Raw genomic sequence first — 19,385 nt, 5'->3', positions numbered from 1 at the left:
GCTTAATTGTGGAAAAAATGAGAGTTATAGTTCTTGTACTAGTAATTCACATACAACAGAAACAGTTTTATGTAAAATATATAAGTGAAGAATGAAGATAGTAAAACCACATCTATCTGTTAGTCTGTCAAAGACTCAAAGTACAAATTTGTTAATCATTATTCAAACTTTATGGAAGACAAATCACATAAAAACTAGTATCAAACATTTACAACTGCTAATTTATTTCAAACAAAATGCATTTCATTAGTATGTGTAACTGTTAACCACATGACATATATATATATATATATATATATACTGATAGCACTAAGTAATAGTACGTGTAGAAAATCAAATACACCACATTACATACAATATTATGCATGAATACATATGCCTAAAAATTTGTAGACTAGGACTCGTCACAAGTTGGTGAAAATGTCGACCACCACTCCCAACGTATTGACCGCGACATCCATTCGTGCCTGAAAAACACACTCATACTAGTTAGCAACATATCGAGCGCTATCGAACTGGACCAAATTTGAAGTCTAGATAAAATTTTATCTAGACTTTATTTAAAAATGAATTAATTATACTCCCTCCGTCCCGGACTACTTGCACTTATTTCCTTTCTGGGTGTCCCAAGTTATTTGCACTATTTCCATTTTTAGTAAAAATTTTCACCTACAGCCGTAATATTTGACTTTGCTATACACTCATTCCTTAATCTCCGTGCCGAAAATGAAACGTGCGAGTAGTGCGGGACGGAGGGAGTACATGAGTAGCTCATTATATTTATATAGTGATTTACTAATACATACTAGACCATCAGAGGAAGCCTGGTGATTGTGGAGCAAGGTGTAGTTGTCCAAGAACTTGGGGCCGCCAACGTGGGCGTTGTGTTGGAAGGCGTTGGACTGATAACAACGTAGGCATAAATCGAAGGACTTTTTTCCGGCCTTGAAGCAGTGGAAGCACGAGAAGTAAGTGGCGGGGATGAAGTCGCCGCAGCAATCGCAGAAGGGACGGCCGCTTTGGATGATGTAATTGAGCGTCATCACCTCCCAGAAATCCAGGCTTCCATTGCCGTCCATGTCCAGTTTCTTAAAGAAATCCGGATTGCCTGTTAGCTTGTAGCCTTTCTTGGACATGAACGATGAAAACTCCGACATCTCGACTTTCCCATCTCCGTCGCTGTCCATTGCCGTGAAGAACTCTTTTGCCTTCGCCTGGGTTTTTGCGGAGCTTGCTTTCAAATGTGCTTCTGCTATTGCGCGCAGTTCCTCCATCACACTCTGTTTTGGTATATGAATTAACAAATAATTTGCTTAGTAAAAATTTAACTACAGTATCGTGTATATCCAAACAATTACAATATTTATATAATCTAAATATTATACTACATTCTATTCTATTAATACAAATGAACCCAAATAGAGTTTGATTTGGATGGGATATACAGTTTTTGGTTATTTTGCTCACCCTTAAGTAAAAAAACAAACCAATCACATAATGAGAAATTACAAAAACCATTTAATATTGTAGTTATACATATCTGACCTTAGCCGGCTGAGTTTTTGTCTGAATGAAACTGACAAGAGCTGCTTGATCATGCAACATGAAGCTCAAGGGATGGCGGTGCTTGAATTTCCCTCCGCGATGGCAGTCGCAGCAGAGATCGTAAGTACTAGGAAAGTGATCCAAACAGAGAACACAAGAAAAGTAGGGACCCATTATTTTCTGGTGGCAGCCATCGCAGCGGGATATACTGATTAATGCTTTCTTTTGATGGTAGAAGACGACAAGAAGATCGGAGAAATCTAGGAATCCGGTGTTGCTGGAATCGAGTTTGTTGAAGAATTCTTCGCCTGAAGGGAAGCAGGCTTTGAATTCTTCCAGACTTATCCTTTCGTCGTCGTTGAGATCTAATCTTGTGAAGAAATCTTTGGCCTCTTCTCGTTGCTCCTCGCTTGATCTCTCGTAGTAAGCTCTCGCAACTCTTCTTAGCCCATCCGCCATCTCTGTTTCACACACTTGTTTCTTTGTTTGAAAGAAGATTGTAATTTTTAACTTGTAATTAGTGAATGAGATATTTGAATTAATAAGAATGAGACGTGTATAATAGTTAATCAAACCGATGACTTTTGGGATCTGATCCTCTGCTGTGGGGGAGGAATCACATCACCGTGCTATGCAAAGAAACGACGACGCTTTACTCTTTGTTATTGCTTTTCCTCTCTTTTTTTTTTACATTTAGTTTCTGGTAGTAGTATATACTCCCTACTTTGGTATACTAATAAAAGTTATTAGATGCCGCTGTCTTTTATGTGCTTTTTTTTCTTTTTATATTTCTATTTCTTTGATTATTAAATTTTTAATTAGTTTTTATTATATTTTTAATAATATCTGCGTAATACTATTATTTTTTTAATACACCAAAAAATTAAACTAAACTAAATTTGAAATTAAAAAGAATTATGGAATTAGGACTGAAACTATAAAATAGAATTAGGGGATCCAATCTTCCTTTTTAAAATATATATGTTTCAAATTGTAATTGTTCAGCTAATTAATTAATTTAGGAAAGAAATGATTATATTTTTTTAGAAACACTTAATTTAAATTGGTTATAGCTCTTTTGAGAATAAATAAAGTTGTTAAACCAATAAAAGTAGAAGTCCATATGTAAGAACCAAAGAATTTTTAAAAATTATTTGCTATGATTTTAATTTATTAAATTTAAATTTAGATTAGTATTTTTTTGGTATATTTAGAAAAACTAGTATTTTGCAAACTTGCATTTCTTTATTATACTTCCTCCATCCACGATTACAAGTCCATATTTGACATGACAGGGTACTCCGTACAATAGAATGTGGGTAGAAAAATGTTAGTGTAAGGTGGGTCATACTTAATTTTATAATGAAATGCGAGTGAGATAAAGTTAGTGGAATGTGAGGTCCAATACTAAAAATAGTAAAAAGTAAATGAGACTTTTATAAGTTGACAGATGAAAATAGCAAAATAGGACGCTTATTGGTGGACGAAGGGAGTAAACAAATGTTGTAAAATTGCTGATTAAATTAAATACTCTAGACATGTATAATCCTAACAAAATACTACTGTTCTATTATGCAGATATTATTAAACTAGCTTTTGCTTCTTTACAAAAATATGATAAAAAACTATTTAAAATTTTAATTATCAAAGAAATAGAAATATAAAAAGGAAGACAAGAAACAAATAAAAAAATGATGCGGTGTCATTTATTTGTATACTAAAATACATACAACTATTAGAAACAAAAATGTAAAAAAAGGAAGGAAAAAAGCAATAAGAAAGAGTAAAGCGGCGTCGTTTCTTTGCACAGCACGGTACTGTGATTCCTCCCCACTGCAGAGGATCCGATTCCATGACTTTTATGTGGTCCTCGACTTACTTGTAGATAGTAGTATTGTTTATGTAATATTGTTAGAGATATTAGAACGAGTCTTGAGTTGATATGTGAGAGCATATGTTTTAGGGCAAATAGCTATAAAAATTACGAAATTAGTCAAATTTTAGTTAATTTCACAATTTATAAAAGTAGCCAATATCATTAGTACAACGGAATTTGACTACCAAATGTATATGAAAATAGAAAGATGTGTAGTATACTATCATTTTGCTAGAAAGTTGGACTGTAACAAAGTCGACAAGGTCTAAGAGATAGTACTAGTATTTTAACAACATAGAATATAATGAGATTTAATTACTCCAAACCTTTTCCACACGCTTCCATTTTATTGAACCCGGTTTCGTATCTTAGGAGTTAGGAGTCAAATTCCTAAGTTTATAACGAAGATAAAAAATTATATTCCTTGTTTCGAAAGCCAACCAAGTTAATTAAAGCTATTTTAATATGAATAACATAAGCATACTCTTAAATAAAATACTTAAACTCTTTAGGAATCGCAAAGTTACAATTATTTTGATGCTAACCAAGTCTCTTTGTAATTTATTTTGATACTTAAATTCCTTTATCGGATATATATTAATAGTACTTGTTAAATATTCAGCCTTATCCACCAACTTTAGGTACGATCAGCAAAATTATATGTAACTAAAATTATAAAGTTTCATCGTAAAATCAATTACTAATAGTATAAGTTACTATTCGGCTATAAATTCATCGGTAATCTCCACTTTTTTATAATGATTTACTTCATATTCGGTTTTAAAAACTAATACAATATCCAATAAGAAATAAAAAAAATAGACAATTCTCACGCAATAATTTTAATAGCACCCGATCATGACCACCGCCTTGTTTTAATAAATTATAACAGCCCAGTCAAAGTTTCCAATTTTTCTACACCCAATATTATAATATCAGAAACTAATTCGTGATGGATATGACTTGGTTCATCCAAAATTATAAAATCAAATACTCTTGGAAATTTAAAATGTAGTTTTACTTTTAAGTTACTAACGTTTCTTTTTTTCCGTACAATTCTCAAATCTTCAAAAAAAGCTTACTTTCATTTTCATGGTTGAATTCATTCTCAAAATCATAGAAAATATCAACAAATACCTCTACGAGATGATTATGATACGTTGGTGGAATATTAAATAATATGTACATTTGTAACAATTGAATTTAGCTGCATGATTAGTGCTCTCACGAACTCCCAATCACTTGACACTTCGAATATTTTCTCTCCTATCTTTAATATATTTATTGTAAGTATTTTTTTTCTTCTTATTGTGATTATCAGATTCTATTTCGGTTTTCTAGTATGTGAAGATGCATTGGTGAGTATTATTTGAATATGTCGTGGGTTGTGAGATCGATACATTTGCTAAAGGATATAGGCAAGCCTAACATTATCATATATGATTGATGCTTAGATTGTTTGCGCTCTTAGTGGAAATCCTAAACCCTAAAGCCTATCATTTTTGCATTGGTCGGGTATTCAATTCCTAATAATTTGAGCCTTTCGTAAAATTACACACCGAAACTGAGTTAACTAACAACACATACGCATTCATCTAAGTCGTACGGTAAACAATATTAATAAAATAAAGCAATAAAATGATCATAACAAGTGGTCATGCCGGAGTGTTTATCGGGCGTGACTAGAAATCATGTGGGCTCTTCCCGCGCATGTTCGAATCCTGCTGTCCATGCTATTTCTTTATATTTAAAAAAAATTTATCTTTTGATCATACACAATATTTAAAATCAGTATTATATATGGTTTACTTTGGTTTTTAAGGATAAAAGTTTTTTTCTTATTTTTTTGAAATTGATGTCTTTTCGCGAAAATGTGTTAGTTGGATTGATCATGTCCAACCAGTTTAGCACCCGAAAATAAATTAATGCACAAATTATTATAAGGTAACACACTTTTTATACAGTAATTATTAGTACGAGTTAGTACTAGTCTTGAGACAAGTGGAATCAGAACCAATATATTTATATTACACTTGTAAGAATTGTACTAGTATTCTGTTTAATATAGTTATTGAACATTTTGGCATCAATATTCAAACCGTTAGATCCATCCCATTTGTAACAATTGCATATGGAAATGTAATTCAAAAGGTGATACACTCATAGATATTAGATTTTGGTGGACGTAATCAATCATTGCTTCACAAATAATTAGAATATCAAAACTGATGCTAATAAAAATACAATTATCACTATGTAACCTCTGCATTTTCATGCAGTTCAACTGCATCACTACTAGCTTCTACTTTAGAGGTATTTACCTCACTGTCGCCTCCAATTTGATCGGCATTTTGGCTTCTTATCTTCACACGCTTACCTTTGATATATCGGTATTCCCACTTTGGTGGAGGATACTTCCTGTTCAGTTTCTCGTATTTGTCCAGCATGTCGAGTTTCCTGAAAACCTCCCCCACCATTGTCACAATTGGCACATTCGGCTTGATACCTAGCTCCTCCATGTCTGCATATATCTGCAACGACAATCAAGGAAGAAGCCGAGTTAGCCATCATAAATCGTGGGACATCCAAGTTTCCATCCAACCTTCCTGAATTTCGCATTTAACCAGCTAGGAACATAATAGCAGACGATATAGCGTCATAGTAGTGACCACTAATGCCTAGCTTATGTAAGAACCAAAAATCGACATATTTCTTCACCAACCCAACTGGAACATATTTGCATCTCTGTCTAATTTCAACATGTATAGAAGAAGGCAATGGCAGAAGGGGTAGGAATAAAGTGTAATCATAACAATAAACATGTTATAGCCAGAAGGCAAGAAGCCTCGGTGCTTGTGAGATTGAGAAGTGAAACAGGGATGCACCTCGAACATTTTCTCATGCATTTCTCTCTGATAGTAGATAGAGATCATCCTCTCAGGAGGTGTTCGGTTGGCAAGATTAAATCTCATGATTAAATATGTATCACGTTTGGTTCATAAGATTGAACCCTTCAACTTAATCCTAGATGGATAGTCTCATGATAATTAGTCATAGCATCCCCCTCCAACTAAAATAATCCAACAACTTAATCCTAGATGGATAGTCTCATGATATTAGTCATGGCAACCGAACGCCACCTCAAAGAACATGCGTGGCATACTTTCTATGTTCCGAGTAAACAGTGTCTGCCATAGCTCTTCAGCCTCCTCAATCCTTCCATCCTCTGCCAAAGCATTCAGCAAAGTGTAATAACTTCCCATGGTTCTTCCTTGCCCTTTGCTTAGCATCCATTTTGTCACCTGGGAGTGTGAGGGTAATCAAGTGAAATATTTGAAGCAAGAAACAGGGGAATACAGTTCTAAGAGGATCAAGTACCTGTATTATCCTCTTCCACTCCTTCTCATTCTCATGACTTTTTAAAGCTTTCTTCACCGTAATCAATGGAAATTCGAGTTCCCAAGCAATGAAGGAATCAAGAGCCCCATATACTTCCTCTTTGACATTTGATAATCCCTTTATCTGAAGTGGATAACAGAAACAAATCAAACTCTAATTTACCCCAGAACTAGAGATCCATGTGGGTCAAAAGCCTACACATTCAACAAGCTTTAGGGACTTTGAAATGGTCCCTATCTTTTTTTTGGTTTTCCACACACGAGGGTACCTTGGTCGAGGACCTTTAGCAGCACATTCCTGAAAAATATTACCACTAATCATTATAAAGATGATTCAGAGAAAGCATGAAACCAATAATTATTCTGCAGCTCCATCTACTCCGGATATTATTCCCTTCAACCCCTGCTAAGTGATGGAAATTTTCAACCTCAGAAATGTAAATACAGTACTAATAAATTCTTCTGTGAGAAGTTTCAAGATATGCCAAGTTTCATATGCATTATGCATAGTATATTCCCACCAACATATGTAATGAGTTTAACTATCTAGCAGAGAAGATCATTCGAACGACCACACAACCAAATAATCAACATGATTCATACTGTCATTCAGCCACGCATTGCATTGTTGATCGAAATTCGGTACTAGATCAACTATAGCCTCTTACATTCATTTGGCATTAGAAGACTCTATATTAGACATCAACTTGTTAAGACTTATGCACTGTGCCATATCTTGTAAACAGAGAGGATAATTAATAGAGGGGAAAACATGGCATACAAATGGTATATTGTTTGCATTAAAAAAACTCAAGCTACTCACACGTATAGCAAGGATAACACCACTACTAATGCAAAGGTAGAAAAACAAAATTAGAAACAAAAACATACTAAACAAAAAACTTACCACCAGACATCGATGACGATTCTCCCCAAATTCAACTGACTACAATCCTATACTGATAGTTGCAAGAGAATGACTCAAACTGAGCATCCTACAAATAAAATATATATTCATTCAGGTAATTAAGAGCAATATAAAAACAGGAAAATGATATTTTTTTTAAATCATAACTCAGATATTTCAACTATCAAAATCCCTAAATCACCCAGAGAAAATTCTCCACCTATCTAAAACGGAACTTGATAAATTCCAGTCACAAACTCCTGGAGCTCAACTGAGAGCCGAATTGAAGCATAAAGCGCTATAATTCTTTGAAATTTGAGAGATTAAATACCTGAAACTGGGCAATGCGATATATCTCTGTCGCGAGGTTTCATTTATTTCACTTCAGACTCTAAAAGTTTTGTGTTAAATGTAATATCACCCATTAAAGTTGAGGTGATAGCAAAAGTTCCCCTGGGGTTTCGATTATTATTCTTGAACCCCCAAGATTTTGCATTTAAATAATTTTCTCCTTCCAAAGTAGTGCTATTAAACACATAGTTGGAAATTGAAAATATATATCTTATCAAATAAATTTCTACGTATGTCTCTGAAAATATTATAAATGGAGACGATAATTATTTAAATATTTGTAACAGCGCCATATATGGATGTGGAAAATACATGAGTACGTATATATAGTACAAACATGTCAATGGATAACATTAAACCACTCAATCGGTCGTTTATGCCTCATCAATATTCTGTACAAATTATACAAAATCAAATGGACTGTTTATAGAAGAGGTATATTGCAAAATGCAAATAATTGAAATGGAAGAACAGTATTTTATGCCAAGAGCCAGAAATTTTTATGTCTTTTACTATTGAGAAGATATCCTCCATTAGTTTTCCTTTGAACCGAGACACGTGTGCATTTGCTATTCTAAATCGCATACTCTGCCGTCTCCATCAATGCTTTGAACGATAAACCTCTTCTACCCCTGCCAAAACAACACATTAAGCATTTTTACGTCAGTTCGAAATCTGATACTTGAAGGAGAGACTAACTAATTTCAATGAGATTCTATCATAAAATCAATTGGTGATAGCAGTATTTTCGACGTGAGACAAATTGAATTCGCAATTTTAGGTTTTCAAATAAACTAACCCTAAAATTGATTTGGAGAGCACATTCCTCTTGCGGCCTATAATCAGAAGTTCGACGTTGCTAGCGGCGCTGTGGTCAACAATCACGGCGGCCTTATCCTTTCCTTCGGCCGCCTCCGCCTTCTCCACTGCCACCTTCAGCGTTGGCTTGGCAGCAGCGCAAGCGCGCTTCATCCCATCAAGAAAATCGGCCTCTCCTCCGCTTCCGCCTCTGCTGCGAGTGCGGCCGACGCTGCCCTCACCGGAAGAGGTGGGGCTGCCGCCGAAACGGGCGGAGCCAGGCGATATCGGGTTCTTGAAGGAGGATCAAGGGGTCGTTGTCCATGAGGGCGTACGAGAGGGCTCCGGCGGACTCGCGGCTGCCGTCGGCCACCATCATCACTCTGCGTGCCGTTGCGCTACCGTCTTCCATTGTGAGTCCGGCCGCCGCGTTATCACCATTAACAGCCACCGCTGATTTGCACGAACCAGCTGATTTCGGTAGGATTGTTTTTGTGTTTCTCTTTTTTTAAGGGAATTGGTAGGTTTGTGGCGTGATGATTAAGCAGTCGTCATGCATGGGATTTTTTTTCTATTTTCCAAAAAAATCTATTCACAATTTTATTACCTAAATTTGTGGGAGTTTAAACTTATCAGTTACGTTGTCAAGGCTAGCCATTCAAATAATTAATCTACTTAATCAAATACTACCTCCGTCTAACATTAAGTGTCATATTTAGTGTGAGCGTAAATTTTAAGAAATGTAAAGAAAAGTGGATTGAATAAGTTAGTGAACTATGAGTCTCACTTATATATATATATTAGTTTTATAATAAAATGTGAGTAGAATTGGTTGGTAGAATGTGGGGCCTACTTACCATTTATGGTAAAAGTGAAATGCGACTCTTATTGAGAGACAGATCGAAATGACAAAATGTGACACTTAATGTGAGAGGGAGGTAGTATTCACTAAAAAACTCATTCAAAAGTTATATTCAAACCATAATTATCATGTTTCTATATTTCTATTAGTCGTTCGATAAATTGAGGAAGTCCCAATTGCAATTAATTAAAAAGATTTGGTAAAATGAGACCAAATTTGTAAAATGAGTATAATTAGTTCAACGTTTACTTTTCCATCACACCTAATTTATATACTACATGTGAAAAATGAGATCAAACGCATGCATTAAAAATTTTAAACTTAATTACTTTTGACTTAACAGAATCATGCCAAATAAACATATTGGAGAGATTATAACAGATTAAAGTAATGTGATTTTCAATTCCGTCAATATAATGCAAAAATAAAATTATTTGTTTTACTAATTAAAAAGTAGAAAATACAAATTAATTAGCTATAAAACAATTTATTATTCTAAAAAAAAGTACATGAATTATTGTTAAAATAATATGACATGATGCCATAGTTACAAAACGAATAATTATTTCGATTAGAGGAAATTAATTCAATTCTACCCCATTATTCCACAACTTAATTGTTCAAATTTTAAGCAAGTGATAGGATTAGGGATAAGCCTCGATGACGAATTCTAAAGCTTTAATATTTTTAACAACATGTTTTCGAAAGCCAGCCTCGTTTAATATATATGCCCATTCATCGTATGTCCTCTCCTTCCCCTCGAACGTCACTGCCATCATCGTAACATCCAACCCTAGACGAGCCCCGGTGAGCTTGTCACCTCCGCCCTCTTCATCAAGTATAGCATCTACGATTATCACCTTCCCGGTGCCAGCCGGGACGGCTTCCTTACATCTCTTGAGAATCTCCACGCACTCCTTGTCGCTCCAATTGTGCAATACAAACTGTCACACCATACTCTTTTAATAAAGATACTCAATCATATATACTCACTTCACTCCATCCATAAGTTATATTCAAACAATTGTGCGATACAAACTGTCACACCTTAAAGATACTCAAACCATAATTTGGAGGTAGTATGCACTAAATAGTATATACTCACTTCACTACAAACTGTAGGTAATTATACTCCATCCATCCCCATTAAGTATCCAAGTTCTCCATTTTAGAATGTCCTTTATTAATTGTCGACTCACTTCACTTTTAAATAGTAAAACGAAACTGAATTACCATGAGCATGACAACATCGGCTTTGGGCACACTCTCGAACATGCTCCCGGCTACGAACTCGACCCTTTCAAGGGGGGAAGCCCTGGCCACGACTTCGGGGAGATCAAGGCAGATCCCCCGAAGCTGTGGAAAGGCCTTCACCAACATCCCAAGGGACATTCCTTGGGAACCACCGACATCAACCAACGACCGGACTCCGTCAAGACCCTCGCGATAGTTCTCGATGAGCGCGGACGTAGTCAGCCGAGCATGGCTCGCCATCGCATCCCTAAATACCTTCGTGTAGAAAACGGGATCCTCGTACAAGCCATCCGACCCGGCAAGTTCCACCCCGGGCCGTTTGGCGGTCCTTAGGGTCTCGGCCGTGATGCACCCGTTGGGCCCACGGATGGCGCCCTGGAGAAGCACGAAGGGCCCCAACTTGTCCCTGGTGAGGCTGCGCGAGATGGGGGTTTGAGCGTAGCAAACCGGGCTGCCCAGGTTTAGGGTTTTCTTGAAGATGCCGTGGTGGGCCAGGAATCTCATGACGCGGTGAAGGCGGTCGGCGGGGCATCTGACGGCGGAGGAGAGATCCTGTAGGGAGATCGGAGCTCCATGGTTTTGTAGGATGTCGGGTATCTCGAGCTCTACCGCAGTCTTCACTATGCTGGTTTTGATGAAGCCGAAGCCATGATTCCATGCTTCTGCCATAGCCACGGTATCTTCATCTCCCGCCATTTTTCTTTTTCTTTTTTTAATCTGATTTTTTTACATTTACTAGTTAACTATATATAGCTCAAGGTGGATTCAGGTATATACTATATTTTAATTTGAGATTGTGTCCAATTTTCTTTTAAGTTTAACGAACAATTAAATTGGTGTGGGGCTAGCTAGCTGAATCTAGGAGATAGCTAGGAGCATTGATCTGTGACTGAGGAACATTCAAATAATAATTATCAGTTAGCTAAATGTTAATTAATTATGTTAATTAGGTGGAATTAGGCATAGAAAATATAAAATGCCTCCTGTATTTGGTGTGGTAACAAACTGCGCGCCAACCTTTATGACTTTGGTGTGGAGAGCTTTGGTATTTTCTAAATCATTTTCTATGCCCCTAACTATACGAGGTGTTGCATGTATTAACTCTAAAGCTCAAAATTGTAAATATTCTAAGCCTAGATCGAATAAATCAAACTTATATTGTTCTTGATTAATGCAACGCTTTGTTCACCTAATTGAAAACCATCGTTTAACATTAGATTGAAGATATAAGTAAGCGACAAAGTAATTCGTCGGCTTAAAGCGATGGTAGAATCGGTCACAACCAGTAAATGGTGGACAAGAAACGGTTACGCTCTTGCCGACGGAAGTAAATAGACCATCCAAGAAGAGGAACATACCTTGCACCCACCCATAAGCAAGCAAGCCATCATCATCATCACAATTAGTGTATTATCTGATTTGATTGGATACATGAGCCAATGAACGTAGAAGAATTTACTAGAATCACGTGTGCTGTTTACATTAATATTTTCGGCAAAAATAATTGAAATATCAAACACAAACAATATACTCCCTCCCTCTTAAAAGAAATAGACTAATTTTACTATTTTAGCCCGTCCCCTAAAATTAAACTAGTCTAAATATGAAATTTTTTAACTAATTACATTCCAATAATAAAGTAGACTAATTTATACAAGTTTGTCAATATTTTAGGAGGAAAGAGAGTATTACACATAGCTACGTCATACAGATACAGCTACATGTCTTACATGGCTAATTAGTGTTGCCCACGGTTCACGAACCGGCGGTTCCGGTTCGGTCGATGGCGGAACCGGAACCGAACCGTGAGGCTATTTCACGGTTCCGGTTCCGGTTCGAAAACCGGCGGTTCCGGTTCCGGTTCGGAACCGCCGGTTTTCCGGCGGTTTTGGCGGTTCCGGTTTTCGAACCGGCGGTTTTGCCGGTTCAATTTTTTTTTTTTTTAATTTGAAATTTGGCTTTATACAATAAATCGGAACAAGACAATGCATAATTCAAGCACAAATAAGACGAATAAGGAGAAAATGAAATAAATTTTATTGATTTTGAGTTGTAACGAACAACGATACATTACAATTTACAATACATAAGTATACAATACAACAACATACAACAATATAATATAATTTACAAGTGTCGTCGCCTCGTGGGACTCGGAAGGTAAATAAAAAAAACATGAAATGGGGGGGAAAAGGAAAAATTGAAAAGGGCTTGGGATCAACTTAAACTTTCAAAGTTAAACTTTTCAAATTTAAGAAATTGGACACATAACTTAGGGATAGGCCTCAATGACAGATTCAATAGTTTTGATATTTTTTGACAGTATGGCTGCTGAATCCAGCCTCATCAAGAAGACGAACGAATTCCTTGTGAGTCCTCTCCTTCCCCTGCACTGTCGACGCCATCATAATCATGTCCAGTGACACCCGGGAGCCATAGTACTCGTCTTGGTCACCGTCTTCCTCAACTACACCTTCCCGTGGGCTGGAATCGCCTCCTTGCATTTCTTCAATATCTCCACGCACGCGTTGTCACTCCAATCGTGTAGCACCCACTGGCAAACAAATCATATGCAATGCACGGTCATATATGTTATTCCACACTTGCATGTGAAATAAATGTAGAGTTAGTGTCATAAATATATTACCATAAAAATTATGGAGTACTGCTTTTTATTCATACAAAATAGTACGTACTAGTTTTATTTGTGAATAATGTGAGTTTATTTACGCAATTAGTTAAATAAATGAAAACGTAGTCCATTGAAAGTAGTAGAGTATTTAGTATGGTGAGATATAAGTTACCATGAGCATGACTGCGTCAGCTTTTGGAACGCTCTGGAACATGCTCCCACCAACAAACTCGACCCCATGGAGCGGGGGACCTTTAGCGACGACCTCAGGTAGGTCGAAGCAGAGCCCCCTCAGGGTGGGGAAGGCCTTGATAAGGCAGGCGAGGGCCATGCCATGGCGGCCCCCGACGTCCACCACAGACCGGATCCCTCTAAAGAGATCCGGGTGTTGGGCGGCGATCTTGGACGTCGTGACCCTGGAGTGGGCCTCCATGGCATCGGTGAACACCTTGTCGTGGTTCCCGTGGCTGGGGTCGGTACACGTGTCCTCGCCTTCGACGTCAGGGCGCTTGGCCGTGCGGGGTGACGCCGGAGAGCGGCGGCGGCGGGGGGGCGTGCCGCATCATGAAGGCCGACATGTTGCCCCTGGCGAAGAGGCGGGAGAGGGCGTTCTCGGAGTAGTGGTCGTGGGAGGTCTTGTGGAAGATGCCGTGGTGGATGAGGAAGCGCATGATGCGGCGGAGGTGGTCGGCGGGGATGCCCAGGGCAGCGGAGAGGGAGATGGAGCCGCCGTGTTTGGCCACGACGTCTTGAATCTGGAGCTCGACGGAGGTCTTCACCACTGTGTCGGAGTGATGCTAAATGGTCATAATGTGGCCGGCCATAAAGAGTTAATTTAGTCCATTTACATGTATAAAAAAATTAGAATTACCGATATAAACTTATATGTGTGTGAATGGACTTGTGAGTTGATACTTTTATTTGAATTCCATTACGTAAAACACATTAATATCACGAATTACTGTATACGTTGAGCAACAATCAAGAAATGACAGTAATAATAAGTTGAGCAAAAACTACGAAAGAGCAACACTAATATGTTGAGCAAAATATAATGAAGATAATATAAAAGTAAAATCAAGTAGTATTAAACCAAAAATTTGAAAAAAAAATCAATTTTTTTTGTTATTTAATTAATTTATGGCTGACCATAATGCGACCGCATAGCATTATTCTAAATTTTAGGCTAAATGCTCATTTAAATCACCACTGAGCTTGATCTTAAATTTGGTTTCAGATTTCAAGATGGAGTTCAATATAGATGCAAAGATTCCACCTGAAATTCGGCACGTGGTATAAACTAAAAAATGAAACTTCATGATTTAATTAGCTGATTTTAAACTTTGTGGGATAGACCAGATTTTAACCAAACTTGATGATTTAAATGTCTATTTCCCTAAATTTTATATTAGAACAATTATATTTTTGTGATATATTGTAATTTAAATTGCTTCTATGAATATTAATATTTTGAAAATTTGCTTATTCATTATTGAAATTCGATTTAATTCGATTTTGTCTAGAGCTTTAATTCGATTTTGAAATTCATTATTGAAACTTTTTCCTTTTCCTTTGTTGGTATAAACCCAAGGATTGTAAAGTTCATTACATGTAAAAGAAATTCTTTATGTCCATCATTTTGACAGTCTTATAAATAATATATTCACATCTACATGCTTAACAATATCAACATTATACATAAAAATAGAAAATGAAAATAGACAAGGAAAATATAAGGTAGATAAAAGAAAAGGTATCAAATTTAATATCAACATTATACATAAAAATAGAAAATGAAAATAGACAAGGAAAATATAAGGTAGATAAAAGAAAAGGTATCAAATTTTTTAAAAATATTACTAATTTTTAAACATTTATATATATAGAAATTAGTATCTATTTGACTTTTTCTTTTTAGTTTGGAATGTAGAGAAATGATTTGAATGAAAGAGCCTGATACATAAAATATAAAAAATAAGTAGTACTAAAAAATACTTACTACTCCATCCGTCCTCGAATAAGAGTCGCTCATTTCCATTTTGGGCCGTCCCCCATTAAGAGTTACTCTTCATTTTTACCATAAATGGTAGTAGGCCCCACATTCCACTAACTCACTCCACTCACATTTTATTATAAAACCAATATAAAAATGTGGGTCCCACAATCCACTAACTTTTTCAACCAACTTTTCTCTACATTTCTTAAAACTCGTGCCCGGTCAAAGAGCAACTCCTATTAGGAGACAGAGGGAGTATTTTTTTGTGCAGCTCAGCAGGCTAGCTCGATTTCCAACCGAGTTTGAGCTAGCTCGATTTCCAACCGAGTTATAGGTTTTCAACCCTAACTCTCTAATTTTTGCAGGCTAACCGAGCCATCGGGTGTGGGTTGAATTGACATTATTGTATACAATCAATGCAGTTGTTGAAATTTTATCGTCAACTCTGCGGTTTTCATGTGAAACATTTTTTTATATTTTTGGTGAAATATCAATAGTATCATGAGAAAAAAGACTGAAAATAAGATACCCAAATGCAGAACTAAAAACTGGGAAATCCAGCCTCAGGCACATTATATACAAGTTGAATCAGTCTGGACTCTAATACATACAGACATACATAAACACAAACATAACCACAAACACAGACACATAAACATAGATTCAAAACACCACAACAACACTCATAGAGTGATGATCTTCTGCTCGTTTCAGGCTTCCTGGCTCCTACTCTCTTCGCTATCAGCAGCACTCCTGATACATAACGTGAATTCAACGGATTAACTTGTTGTCGTGGCTTCAGAATCTAAGCAACAGAATACAAGATCATACATATAACATAAAAAGAGTAGTCCAAGTAGAAACATCATTCTATTTCTTGTGATATAAAATGAACATAAACATTACACTGATGATGCTAGCTGTAGATTTCTTCCCCTCCCTCAAAATGAATGGCCATACCAAATGATTATGCAAAATTTAATGTGGTAATGAACAGTCTTAGCTAAACAATTTTCACATACATAGAGCATCCAAAATGGTAATACCAGATGCACATATCACCACAATATGGCAGGAAACACACTGATATCAAAAGGAGTCATAACCAAGCTGTAATATTCAAATAACTCGATTTACCTAGGTCACAAAAAAGCTGATCAGCACCTTCCGGATTAAGCTGCGCTAGTGACATATTGCGAGCTTTCCCATCCATTCATCGGCCACTCCATAATCCAGACTCAGTTCCCTCATCGGAGGTATATTCTCCATAGCAAACAGCATCAGATGAGGAAACGACACGTTGTTATGATCATACAGCACATGCTGCACGAAAACATTTGGACTTGAACTGTTGCTCATGTAGCAAGCTACATTCCTCATCCTCGACACGTCCATAGAAAAATCCAAAGGAGGGCCCGATGGATACGAGGGGCAAACATAGTCCGAGAAGATTTGAGACAAGTCACCCCATTCTTTCCAACTGTGACCAAACCGTCTCGGATAAACTAAACAATCACCATTCATTGTGAACAACCGCGCCTGCTCATGGGTAAGAACAACTCCAGTGTACTCACAAATGAACGATCCAGCTTGGATCAAGTCCAGCGATCTCACTCCCCATCCAGTCTCCCGAGACCTAAACACCTCAAGGCGGTTCCTAATGCCCTTTTGGCTGACACGATTCCGACAAGTGGGAGGGCAGCGACAATGCGGCCCACACTCAAAAATCAAAGGCTTCCCCCTCACAAGAATCCCATGTGAGTTATACGCAATCTCACCCCCATTTTTCATCGCGCAGAAACAGCCATATCGACATCCATCAACACACTCACACCCACCACTACCTCCTACATTGTAAACATAAGGAGGGAAAACAGTTGTGACAAGATACTCAAAATAAACAGGACTGTGATCACCATCAATATCATTGTAGAAATAAACAGGAAAATTCTCCTTCTTCTTAGACAAATCAAGACTAACATAGCCTTTAGGCCGAACCTCCAATGGCCGAGTCCTCAAACTCTCGGCAAACTTCATCACAACACTCCCCATCTCCGGTTGATTCTCAATCCTAACAAGCTTAAATTTAAACACTCCAAATCCCGCCTTCCCCACATCGAACCAGGTATCGACTATCCTATACAATCCATCGTAAACATAAACCTTACCACTAGCACTACCTCCGTATCTAAAACCACGAATAACCCTCACCTCAATACCATAATTCATGCTCCTCTCCATCGCCAAATTCCCCGATTCCAGCTTCTGATGCACCACCTGCTTATGAAGATTCTTATCCTGCCCTCCGTGGCCAGTGTAAACCAATACATCCCCTGCATCCTCATCGTCCTCGTACCCTCCCGATACGATCACGCTCGTCGCAATTGGCTCCCCATTGGAGCTATGAGCAGCCGGAACATAATCAATCCCAGCCTGCGGCTGACCGTGCAATCCAAAAACGCACATTTCCATCCTGAAAAAGAAAACATCCCCAATTGAAATGCCAGGTATATCCCCAACAACCCTCTTATCGCGATTCATCCACAAACCGCTCTGCCGCATCAGCGCCGACGCCTTCAGGTCGCCGCGCGGCTTCCGATTATTAACCGTGGGATCGAAGTTCTTCTCCTCCTCCGACACGGCAAACACGCTCAGCGAGTCAAACAGCATCCGCGCCCGCCGGATTAGGTCGCGGAAGTAGCTCTGGTCGTTTGGCTTCAGATCAGTCACGCGGACGAGCTCGGAGGAGCGCGTGGGGTACTTTTTGCTGCCGCCGGAAGCCTCGGGGACGACGACGTCGGAGGCCTGCGTTTGCGGGTCGGGTACGAGGACTATCGCGCGCGAATCCGGGTGGGAGTCGGGTAGGGCGGAGGGGACTGCTTCGCTCTGGCCGAAAGCGGTGCGGAAGAGCTCGGAAATGCGGTTGAATTCGGAGTATACATCGGCGGAGGGCGGCGAGGAGGCGGCGGGGGGCGGCGAGGAGGCGGCGGGGGGTTGGAATTGCGGCGGATTTTCATCTAGTGGCTCGGATTTGGGGGTAACGAGGGTTAAATTGGTGGGAGGTTCAGCATTTGGAAATGAATTTGGAAATGGGGAGTTTGAATTTGAACTCATTTCCGAGGTGCTTGTTTGGATTGAAGATCTAAGTTCTTATTGAATTTTCTCTATGGGCTTTATTTCACTGAATTTAGGGGTTTATATCCTTCATTCAGTTTTGTCACGAAGATTAAGAAATAAATAAATTTATATTTTTTCTGATAATAAATATTTAATGTGAGATAAATGGAAAGAGAATAAAGTATGAAAATAAACACCAATGAAAATAATGGACATTCAATGGGCTGATTTTGACATAAAGATAAATGACTCAACTAAAGGAAACAGCCAAAAGATGAGTGTCAATCAGTTACATTTAAACGGAGAAAGTATCATATACCATAAAGTTATTCACGGAAGCAATAAATTAAATAAGAATATTATTACTTTTAAAGGAAAAAGGTAAGATGTGTATCTGTCATATTGAGTGCGATGAGTCACGTGAAGACAAGACACCAATGCATATATATTCAACTTCATCTAATTATCTCGATGAATCTAGAATATGTTATTCAATATATTTTTGTTGAAATATATTTATGCATATGTTTTTCATAGACGATTACGCGATTTGATATGATTTTAAGTCATAGTAGTATGTTTGAGTGGAAAGTTAGGTTCTCGATGAATCTAGAATATGTTATTCAATCTATTTTTGTTGAAATATATT

The 19,385-nt window shown here is 37.6% G+C and overlaps 5 protein-coding genes and 1 pseudogene across 6 annotated transcripts; all 6 read right to left on the bottom strand.

Moving 5' to 3' along the window:
* Nucleotides 1-312: 312 nt before the first annotated feature.
* Nucleotides 313-2,071, bottom strand: LOC121807267. Its single transcript, XM_042207483.1, has 3 exons — nucleotides 1,546-2,071; nucleotides 807-1,280; nucleotides 313-467 (listed from the first exon to the last, which is right to left on the bottom strand). The coding sequence occupies exons 1-3, from the start codon at nucleotides 2,002-2,004 to the stop codon at nucleotides 405-407; spliced, it is 996 nt and encodes a 331-aa protein (XP_042063417.1). The 5' UTR covers nucleotides 2,005-2,071; the 3' UTR covers nucleotides 313-404.
* Nucleotides 2,072-5,536: 3,465 nt separating this feature from the next.
* On the bottom strand, nucleotides 5,537-8,137 carry LOC121809912 (pentatricopeptide repeat-containing protein At4g21190-like). Of its 2 annotated transcripts, none has more exons than XM_042210763.1 (6): nucleotides 8,058-8,137; nucleotides 7,727-7,814; nucleotides 7,019-7,222; nucleotides 6,800-6,943; nucleotides 6,562-6,723; nucleotides 5,537-5,952 (listed from the first exon to the last, which is right to left on the bottom strand). In XM_042210763.1, the coding sequence occupies exons 3-6, from the start codon at nucleotides 7,139-7,141 to the stop codon at nucleotides 5,674-5,676; spliced, it is 708 nt and encodes a 235-aa protein (XP_042066697.1). In that variant the 5' UTR covers nucleotides 7,142-7,222; nucleotides 7,727-7,814; nucleotides 8,058-8,137; the 3' UTR covers nucleotides 5,537-5,673. The 2 variants fall into 2 exon arrangements, with proteins under 2 accessions (XP_042066697.1, XP_042066695.1); XM_042210761.1 differs by having other exon boundaries at nucleotides 7,947-8,064.
* Nucleotides 8,138-8,609: 472 nt separating this feature from the next.
* LOC121807955 lies at nucleotides 8,610-9,316 on the bottom strand. Its single transcript, XM_042208292.1, has 3 exons — nucleotides 9,278-9,316; nucleotides 8,877-9,169; nucleotides 8,610-8,709 (listed from the first exon to the last, which is right to left on the bottom strand). The coding sequence occupies exons 1-3, from the start codon at nucleotides 9,314-9,316 to the stop codon at nucleotides 8,652-8,654; spliced, it is 390 nt and encodes a 129-aa protein (XP_042064226.1). The 3' UTR covers nucleotides 8,610-8,651.
* Nucleotides 9,317-10,238: 922 nt separating this feature from the next.
* On the bottom strand, nucleotides 10,239-11,721 carry LOC121807288 (acetylserotonin O-methyltransferase-like). The gene is made up of 2 exons (XM_042207505.1): nucleotides 10,971-11,721; nucleotides 10,239-10,681 (listed from the first exon to the last, which is right to left on the bottom strand). Exons 1-2 carry the CDS (start codon nucleotides 11,685-11,687, stop codon nucleotides 10,382-10,384), a joined length of 1,017 nt encoding a protein of 338 aa, XP_042063439.1. The 5' UTR covers nucleotides 11,688-11,721; the 3' UTR covers nucleotides 10,239-10,381.
* A 1,542-nt stretch (nucleotides 11,722-13,263) lies between these two features.
* On the bottom strand, nucleotides 13,264-14,793 carry LOC121807954 (annotated as a pseudogene).
* Nucleotides 14,794-16,121: 1,328 nt separating this feature from the next.
* Nucleotides 16,122-18,798, bottom strand: LOC121808442 (histone-lysine N-methyltransferase family member SUVH9-like). The gene is made up of 2 exons (XM_042208938.1): nucleotides 16,757-18,798; nucleotides 16,122-16,372 (listed from the first exon to the last, which is right to left on the bottom strand). The coding sequence occupies exon 1, from the start codon at nucleotides 18,731-18,733 to the stop codon at nucleotides 16,802-16,804; it is 1,932 nt and encodes a 643-aa protein (XP_042064872.1). The 5' UTR covers nucleotides 18,734-18,798; the 3' UTR covers nucleotides 16,122-16,372; nucleotides 16,757-16,801.
* Nucleotides 18,799-19,385: the final 587 nt, after the last annotated feature.

Source organism: Salvia splendens, chromosome 6 (genome assembly GCF_004379255.2).
Source record: "Salvia splendens isolate huo1 chromosome 6, SspV2, whole genome shotgun sequence".
In the NCBI taxonomy this organism is placed as follows: domain Eukaryota; kingdom Viridiplantae; phylum Streptophyta; class Magnoliopsida; order Lamiales; family Lamiaceae; genus Salvia; species Salvia splendens.
Note: the sequence above shows the minus strand (reverse complement) of the source record. Positions and strands in the feature narration are given on the sequence as shown.

Coding starts and splice junctions, on each gene's coding strand:
- LOC121809912 (XM_042210763.1), bottom strand. CDS start 7,141: ATGATTAGTGGTAATATTTTTCAGGAATGTGCTGCTAAAGGTCCTCGA. Junction 6,944..7,018: donor CCCTAAAGCTTGTTGAATGT/GTAGGCTTTTGA, acceptor TATCCACTTCAG/ATAAAGGGATTATCAAATGT. Junction 6,724..6,799: donor AGTGGAAGAGGATAATACAG/GTACTTGATCCT, acceptor TCACACTCCCAG/GTGACAAAATGGATGCTAAG.
- LOC121807267 (XM_042207483.1), bottom strand. CDS start 2,004: ATGGCGGATGGGCTAAGAAGAGTTGCGAGAGCTTACTACGAGAGATCA. Junction 1,281..1,545: donor CAAAAACTCAGCCGGCTAAG/GTCAGATATGTA, acceptor ATACCAAAACAG/AGTGTGATGGAGGAACTGCG. Junction 468..806: donor AGGCTTCCTCTGATGGTCTA/GTATGTATTAGT, acceptor TGTGTTTTTCAG/GCACGAATGGATGTCGCGGT.
- LOC121807288 (XM_042207505.1), bottom strand. CDS start 11,687: ATGGCGGGAGATGAAGATACCGTGGCTATGGCAGAAGCATGGAATCAT. Junction 10,682..10,970: donor CCGATGTTGTCATGCTCATG/GTAATTCAGTTT, acceptor ATGGTGTGACAG/TTTGTATTGCACAATTGGAG.
- LOC121807955 (XM_042208292.1), bottom strand. CDS start 9,316: ATGGTGATAACGCGGCGGCCGGACTCACAATGGAAGACG. Junction 9,170..9,277: donor CGGACTCACAATGGAAGACG/GTAGCGCAACGG, acceptor TCCTCCTTCAAG/AACCCGATATCGCCTGGCTC. Junction 8,710..8,876: donor CTCTCCAAATCAATTTTAGG/GTTAGTTTATTT, acceptor TTGTTTTGGCAG/GGGTAGAAGAGGTTTATCGT.
- LOC121808442 (XM_042208938.1), bottom strand. CDS start 18,733: ATGAGTTCAAATTCAAACTCCCCATTTCCAAATTCATTTCCAAATGCT.